Source organism: Oncorhynchus tshawytscha, linkage group LG10, assembly GCF_018296145.1.
Source record: "Oncorhynchus tshawytscha isolate Ot180627B linkage group LG10, Otsh_v2.0, whole genome shotgun sequence".
NCBI classification, from domain to species: Eukaryota; Metazoa; Chordata; class Actinopteri; order Salmoniformes; family Salmonidae; genus Oncorhynchus; species Oncorhynchus tshawytscha.
The window spans coordinates 13491618-13499265 of record NC_056438.1 but is presented as its reverse complement, the minus strand read 5'-3'; the positions used below and the strand labels follow the sequence as shown (position 1 = coordinate 13499265).

General features: G+C 40.4%; 1 protein-coding gene across 1 annotated transcript; it reads right to left on the bottom strand.

Moving 5' to 3' along the window:
• Positions 1-396: 396 nt before the first annotated feature.
• On the bottom strand, positions 397-6653 carry LOC112259762 (mucin-17-like). The gene is made up of 12 exons (XM_024434393.2): positions 6357-6653; positions 5998-6116; positions 5728-5789; positions 5468-5519; positions 5305-5345; positions 4825-4943; positions 4623-4697; positions 4288-4450; positions 2160-2318; positions 1800-1897; positions 1342-1511; positions 397-796 (listed from the first exon to the last, which is right to left on the bottom strand). The coding sequence occupies exons 2-12, from the start codon at positions 6082-6084 to the stop codon at positions 752-754; spliced, it is 1071 nt and encodes a 356-aa protein (XP_024290161.2). The 5' UTR covers positions 6085-6116; positions 6357-6653; the 3' UTR covers positions 397-751.
• Between the last annotated feature and the right edge of the window lie 995 nt (positions 6654-7648).

Below are 7648 nucleotides of genomic sequence, written 5' to 3'. Positions count from 1 at the left end.
GATCTGGCAAACACAACTGTAGTTCTACCACCTTTCACAGCAGATCCTGAAGGCCGATATCTGTGGATGCAATGGATTGAGACGCAGCCCATCTGGGAGGCCGATATCGACGGATGCAATGGATTGAGACGCAGACCATGCATAGAAACAGATATCTCAAGCTTAAACAGACAGATTTGATTGAGGATGTTGTATTATGCTAATTTGATTCACGACATCGACTGGAGGATTAATGAACAACAGAGAGCTGTGGCTTATTCGGGCCACCATAGACAAGCAAGCAATCCTATGTGTATTTATCACACAGTGGTGGAAAAAGTACCCAATTGTCATCAAAATACTACTTGAGAAAAAGTCTAAAAGTATTTGGCTTTAAATATCAAAAGTAAATATTATTACTAAAAGTAAAAGTGTAAATCACTTAAAAATACTTTATATTAAGCAAAACAGACCATTTTATTTTTTTCAAAATGTAAAGATAGCCAAGGGCATGCTCCAACAGAGATTATTTACAAAAGATGCATTTGTGCTTACTGAGTCCGCCAGGCCAGAGGCAGTAGGGATGGCCACGTGTTCTCCTGAAAAGTGCTTGAATTGGACTATTTTCCTGTTCTGCTAAGCATTCAAAACGTAATGAGTACTTTTGGTTGTCAGGGAAAATGTATGGAGTAAAAAAGTGCAATATTTTCTTTAGGAATGTACTGACTCAAATTAGCATCTGTAGGCACTTTTTCTTGTGAGTAAGAGGATGCTACAAGTCATAAGATGTTCTGATCTGCGGTCTGTTGATCCTTACCTGCGGTAAAAAGAGATAGAAATTGAGATTATGTGTGTGCGTGTGCGTCAATATTGAGAGATATCGTGAGGCTACCCTCGCGTATCTGAAATGACATGATCAATTGATGTTTACTGATCATGAAAAGCATGCCGTTACTTGCGGTATGACTCTGATGACAGAGCTAAATGTGGAATAATCAGAAATGTGTAGTTCTGACTGTGCTCTTCAAGAGGTGATGACATTATAACCAAATAGTTAACATTTATTTAACAATTCCTTTGAAAACGGCAGGCAGTTGTCAATGGTTTTAGCAGAGCTGGGAGTCTCCTTGTCCCCAACAGTTAAATAGAATGCTCTGCACCTTAATGTGACGCTTTATTGATGACAACCTATACTCACAGGCTGGTTGCCGGTATACAATAGTACTATAGTGTACTCACAGGCTGGTTGCCGGTATACAATAGTACTATAGTGTACTCACAGGCTGGTTGCCGGTATACAATAGTACTATAGTGTACTCACAGGCTGGTTGCCGGTATACAATAGTATTATAGTGTACTCACAGGCTGGTTGCTTGGGGAGCTGTGCATTTGGTTGTGGGGCTCTGAGGGGTAGTATGGTGGAGGGTATCTTTCGCTCGACTGTGGGTTGGGATTATAGGTTGGAAGAGGACCGCTTGAGTGTTGGTAGATATTTGACACCCCGTTGGTGTATGCTGGGTTATCGTACGTCCCTAGAAAAAGAAATACAGACCAAATGTAAAAAATTAAATGTAGATATCCTTACATATAATATAAAGATCTTATTATGAGATTAATTTATTGTCAGTTGTCAATACTACCATTAGTACAGTCACCACAGCCACTAATACTGCAGTAACAAGTACCTCTACTACTTCAACTAAATACCATAGAAATACTTTGAGACAGCAGGAGCAAGCACACACATTTTCTTCAGGAACCACCCCCACACACAAAAAAAAAGATATGTAAAAAATAACAGAAAAACTAAGATGAGGTACCTGGGTGAGGTGTTGTGGTGGACCTGGTGTTGGGTGTGGGCCATTCAAAGTCATCCTCAAGCCACTGGTTTACCATCTCCTGCTTAGTGTCTTTATTCCTGTTAGAGGAGAGGAGGGTAGAGGAGACAGAGGGTAGAGGAGACGGAGGGCAGGGTAGAGGAGACGGAGGGCAGGGTAGAGGAGACGGAGGGCAGGGTAGAGGAGACGGAGGGCAGGGTAGAGGAGACGGAGAGTAGAGGACAGGAGATGCAAAATATAGAGTGTTTTTACTACACAGCAAAATTTCCAAATTGAAATAAAATAATCAATCTTTCTCTAGTCTCTATCATTCTACTCCTCCTTCAACTCATCCCCACTTACCTCTTTTCCTTTTTCTTGTTCACCACCAGGAACACTATCAGGACACCAAATATCACCAGGACAACCCCGGCAGTTATACTGATTCCGGCATATAACCCAGCCTTGTGGATCGGGTGGTTACAGTCAGCCAGGTACCAGATTGAGTTTGTGTTTTTACAGCTGAAATAGACAGAACATATAGCATTATTCTACTGTGAGGAAGTGGTGACCCAATCAAACTGTAGTGAAGAATGGAACTCTCCCCAACAGTAAAGAATATATACAGTATTACATATAAATAATATTATAGGAGAGAATATGTACAGTTGAAGTCGGAAGTTTACATACACTTAGGTTAGAGTCATTAAACTTGTTTTTCAACCACTCCACAAATTTCTTGTTAAACTATAGTTTTGGAAAGTCGGTTAGGACATCTACTTTGTGCATGACACAAGTCATTTTTCAAAGAATTGTTTACAGACAGATTATTTCCCTTATAATTCACTGTATCACAATTCCAGTGGGTCAGAAGTTAACATACACCAAGTTGACTGTGCCTTTAAACAGCTTGGAACATTCCAGAAAATGATGTCATGGCATTAGAAGCTTCTGATAGGCTAATTGACATAATTTGAGTCAATTGGAGTTTTACCTGTGGATATATTTCAAGGCCTACCTTCAAACTCTGTGCCTCTTTGCTTGACATCATGGGAAAATCATAGGAAATTAGCTAAGACCTCAGAAAAAAAATGGTAGACCTCCACAAGTCTGGTTCATCCTTGGGAGCAGTTTCCAAATGCCTGAAGGTACCACGTTCATCTGTACAAACAATAGTACGCAAGTATAAACACCATGGGACCACGTAGCCGTCATACCGCTCAGGAAGGAGACGCATTCTGTCTCCTAGACATTAACGTACTTTGGTGTGAAAAGTGCAAATCAATCCCAGAACAACAGCAAATTACCTTGTGAAGATGCTGGAGGAAACAGGTACAAAAGTATCTATATCCACAGTAAAACAAGTCATATATCGACATAACCTGAAAGGCCGTTTAGCAAGGAAAAAGCCACTGCTCCAAAACCGCCACAAGAAAAGCCAGACTACGGTTTGCAACTGCACATGGGGACAAAGATCGTACCTTCTGGAGAAATGTCCTCTGGTCTGATGAAACAAAATTAGAACTGTTTGGCCATAATGACCATCGTTATGTTTGGAGGGAAAAGGGGGAGGCTTGCAAGCCGAAGAACACCACCCCAACCATGAAGCACGGGGGTGGCAGCATCATGGTATGGGGTGCTTTGCTGCAGGAGGGACTGGTGCACTTCACAAAATAGATGGCAGGAAAATTATATGGACATATTGAAGCAACATCTCAAGACATCAGTCAGGAAGTTAAAGCTTGGTTGCAAATGGTTCTTCCAAATGGACTTCCAAAGTTGTAGCAAAATGGCTTAAGGACAACAAAGTCAAGGTATTGGAGTGGCCATCACAAAGCCCTGACCTCAATCCTATAGAAGATTTGTTGGCAGAACTGAAAAAGTGTGTGCGAGCAAGGAGGCCTACAAACTGGACTCTGTTACACCAGCTTTGTCAGGAGGAATGGGCCAAAATTCACCCAACTTATTGTGGGAAGCTTGTGGAAGGCAACCCGACAGGTTCGACCCAAGTTAAACAATTTAAAGGCAATGCTACCAAATAGTAATTGAGTGTGTGTAAACTTCTGACCCAGAAATCAAAGCTGAAATAAAAACTGAGTTTAAATGTATTTGGCTAAGGTGTATGTAAACTTACAACTTCAACTGTATCTCCTCTCCTTTAATATTACATTATACTTAACATACATACACTACCGGTCAAATGTTTTAGAACACCTACACATGCCAAGAATGTGCAAAGCTGTCATCAAGGCAAAGGGGGGCATTTGAAGAATCTCAAATAAAAAATATATTTTGATTTAATACTTCTTTAGTTACTACATTATTCCATATGGGTTGTTTCATAGTTTTGATGTCTTCACTATTATTCTACAATGTAGAAAATAGTTTTTTTTTTAAATAAAGAAAAACCCTTGAAAGAGTAGGTGTTCTAAAACTGGTAGTGTACTGTATATAATTATCTAGTATACTAAATATAACGTTTAGAACTTACTTGCATGACAGTCCGGCTCTGGTTACTTCACAGATACCGCTGTTGCAGTTTTTAGTGTTATTATGTCTGGGGTCACATGCCGTCAAACAGAGCAACTTCCCGTCTTTATTGTAAGGCTCAAAGTATTTAGCAAAATCAAGGTTGATTGTTTTCTGACATACAGCTGAGAGAAAGAGAGAGAGAGAGAAAATGTTTTTTACATATTTCATTTCCTTCTTGATCTGGTCTAAACTCTTATTTTGTTAATGAGGGAATCTTTTCCCCATCTGCTGCACCATCGTTCCCTTCCTCCACTTATTCCTGCTTCCTCTAGTCTTCTGTCTGAATGTTCTCACCTTTCTCATCAAGTGGCGTTTCTTGTACGTCCTCCACTGACTCAACAGTAAACGTAGGACATCCTGAGTTAAGAGCTGAACAAATATGATAATGATATTACCAAATATTTTTGTCCATGTCTTAACAATGCTAGTTTGATTTGAATTGTTGTGTGTATTTTGAAGGTGTGTTTTTAGATGTGACTTTATGTATTGCTGTTACCTGAACACAATTTGATATTCGCCAAAGCTAAATTAACGTTGTCTACGAAGTTCTTGTACTGTTGCTCAGCTCCTGGTTCATTCAGAACCGTCAGAATGATATTGTGTTTGATCTTCACACTTAAGAAAGGAGGTTGAGTAAACGTCTGAGGTTATTTTGCACTGAATTTCTTCCCACAGTGAGGCCTAACATTTGTTTTTGTAAACTGAGGGTGTGGTCTTGGCAAACCCAACTACCACTAACCTATTTGAATTCTGTGGTAACCAGGGTTGGGGTCAATTCCGTTTCAGTTACAGTCAAGTCAGAAAGGAAACACAATTCCACATTTTACTCATTGAAAAGCATTGAAGAATTTCAGTGTACATATATCTGAATAGACTGAAAATGAAATGGAATTAACCCCAACTCTGGTGGTAACCAACCATCACCAAAACCCAAAGGTTTATGTATCATAGTTAATGAATCATTTATTTAAATTACCGATATGATCCTGCCTTGGGGTTGTACAAGGAGTTTTCCATCTGAAAGCATCACAGAGCAAAATATCATCACTACACCATCTGCAACTTTCAGCTTCTCTGTGAAACATGATTATAAAGTATGAATAAGAATGTAAGAGGTTCTCTTTGTCCTTTGCATTTACCCTTTTCTCCTCTATACCACGTCCCAAGGGTATGGTTATAGCTGACCAATTACTGAGGGAACAAAAATAATGAAGACCAATGAGAATAATCTCTGCATACTCTTTGTTTACATTTTCATATAACCTCATGACAATGTGGACAGGTTTTTGTACTGTCAATAGATCACCTTTATATAAGATAAGGGGTAGGACAGGATACAGGGTGAAATTGTTGTTTTGTAAATATGTACCATGGTGTTTTTGGTATGCTAGTCTAGTACCTCAGAGTTAAGTTTTCCACTGTGAAATTCCGTATCCCTTTACTCTTGTAGTATTCCTCCATCTGAAATGTAAACAGTGGTCACTGCATATTCACGAAGACTTGAGATAAAATGAATTAACCCCATGGCCTCTGTGGCAATTAAATAGAAAATCACCTGCTGTCTTGAACAGCAGTTGTTACTTTATTTATTTATCCACATTACTTTACAAATGTTTTATTTTACTTAAATGTATTTAACACTTAACTTGACATTAGTGTTTTGTCTTACCTCTGTTGTGAAATTCTTGACCTTGTCTGTGTATTCAGTTGAAGTTTTGTCGTTATATTTTTCTATGTACGGGGAATTAGTTTCCATATTATGAACCACCGCTGTCCTATTGAGCGTACCTACAAGAAGACCAAGTGACAACATTTGTGAATGTATCATAACCTATTGACAAATAAAATAGGTGAAGTACTATTTCTAATATATTATGCTTTCTAAGTTATCAAAGTGAAAAGAATCTAAGTCTTGTATTCATCACTTATCTATTTCATTTGCTGTGATTATTAAGGGAAAGTATGAGTGTCACTCAGGGCTGTTTCGGTTTCGCAAATTGTATTTGTTTTACAAAATGTCTCACATACCTGGCACTATGTCAGTTTTAAAATCTCTGCAGGTCTCCCCGTGGAAGTCAGGAGGACAGTTGCAAGACTGTCCTTCAGGTGTACCTCCGTTCTCACACTGAATTGGTGGCGTAGCGGTGGTTGCAATAGTAGAAGAAGTTGTACTTGGCAAAGATGGTTCGGCTGTAGTTCCAGCATCAGTAGTACCTGGTTTGGCTGTAGTTCCAGCATCAGTAGTACCTGGTTTGGCTGTAGTTCCAGCATCAGTAGTACCTGGTTTGGCTGTAGTTCCAGCATCGGTAATTCCTGGTTTGGCTGTAGTTCCAGCATCGGTAATTCCTGGTTTGGCTGTAGTTCCAGCATCAGTAGTATCTGGTTTGGCTGTAGTTCCAGCATCGGTAGTATCTGGTTTGGCTGTAGTTCCAGCATCAGTAGTATCTGGTTTGGCTGTAGTTCCAGCATCGGTAGTATCTGGTTTGGCTGTAGTTCCAGCATCAGTAGTATCTGGTTTGGCTGTAGTTCCAGCATCGGTAGTATCTGGTTTGGCTGTAGTTCCAGCATCAGTAGTATCTGGTTTGGCTGTAGTTCCAGCATCGGTAATTCCTGGTTTGGCTGTAGTTCCAGCATCGGTAATTCCTGGTTTGGCTGTAGTGCCAGCATCAGTAGTATCTGGTTTGGCTGTAGTTCCAGCCTCGGTAGTATCTGGTTTGGCTGTAGTTCCAGCATCAGTAGTATCTGGTTTGGCTGTAGTTCCAGCATCGGTAGTATCTGGTTTGGCTGTAGTTCCAGCATCAGTAGTATCTGGTTTGGCTGTAGTTCCAGCATCGGTAATTCCTGGTTTGGCTGTAGTTCCAGCATCAGTAGTATCTGGTTTGGCTGTAGTTCCAGCATCGGTAGTATCTGGTTTGGCTGTAGTTCCAGCATCAGTAGTATCTGATTTGGCTGTAGTTCCAGCATCGGTAGTATCTGGTTTGGCTGTAGTTCCAGCATCAGTAGTATCTGGTTTGGCTGTAGTTCCAGCATCGGTAATTCCTGGTTTGGCTGTAGTTCCAGCATCGGTAATTCCTGGTTTGGCTGTAGTGCCAGCATCAGTAGTATCTGGTTTGGCTGTAGTTCCAGCATCGGTAGTATATGGTTTGGCTGTAGTTCCAGCATCAGTAGTATCTGGTTTGGCTGTAGTTCCAGCATCGGTAGTATCTGGTTTGGCTGTAGTTCCAGCATCAGTAGTATCTGGTTTGGCTGTAGTTCCAGCATCGGTAGTATCTGGTTTGGCTGTAGTTCCAGCATCGGTAGTATCTGGTTTGGCTGTAGTT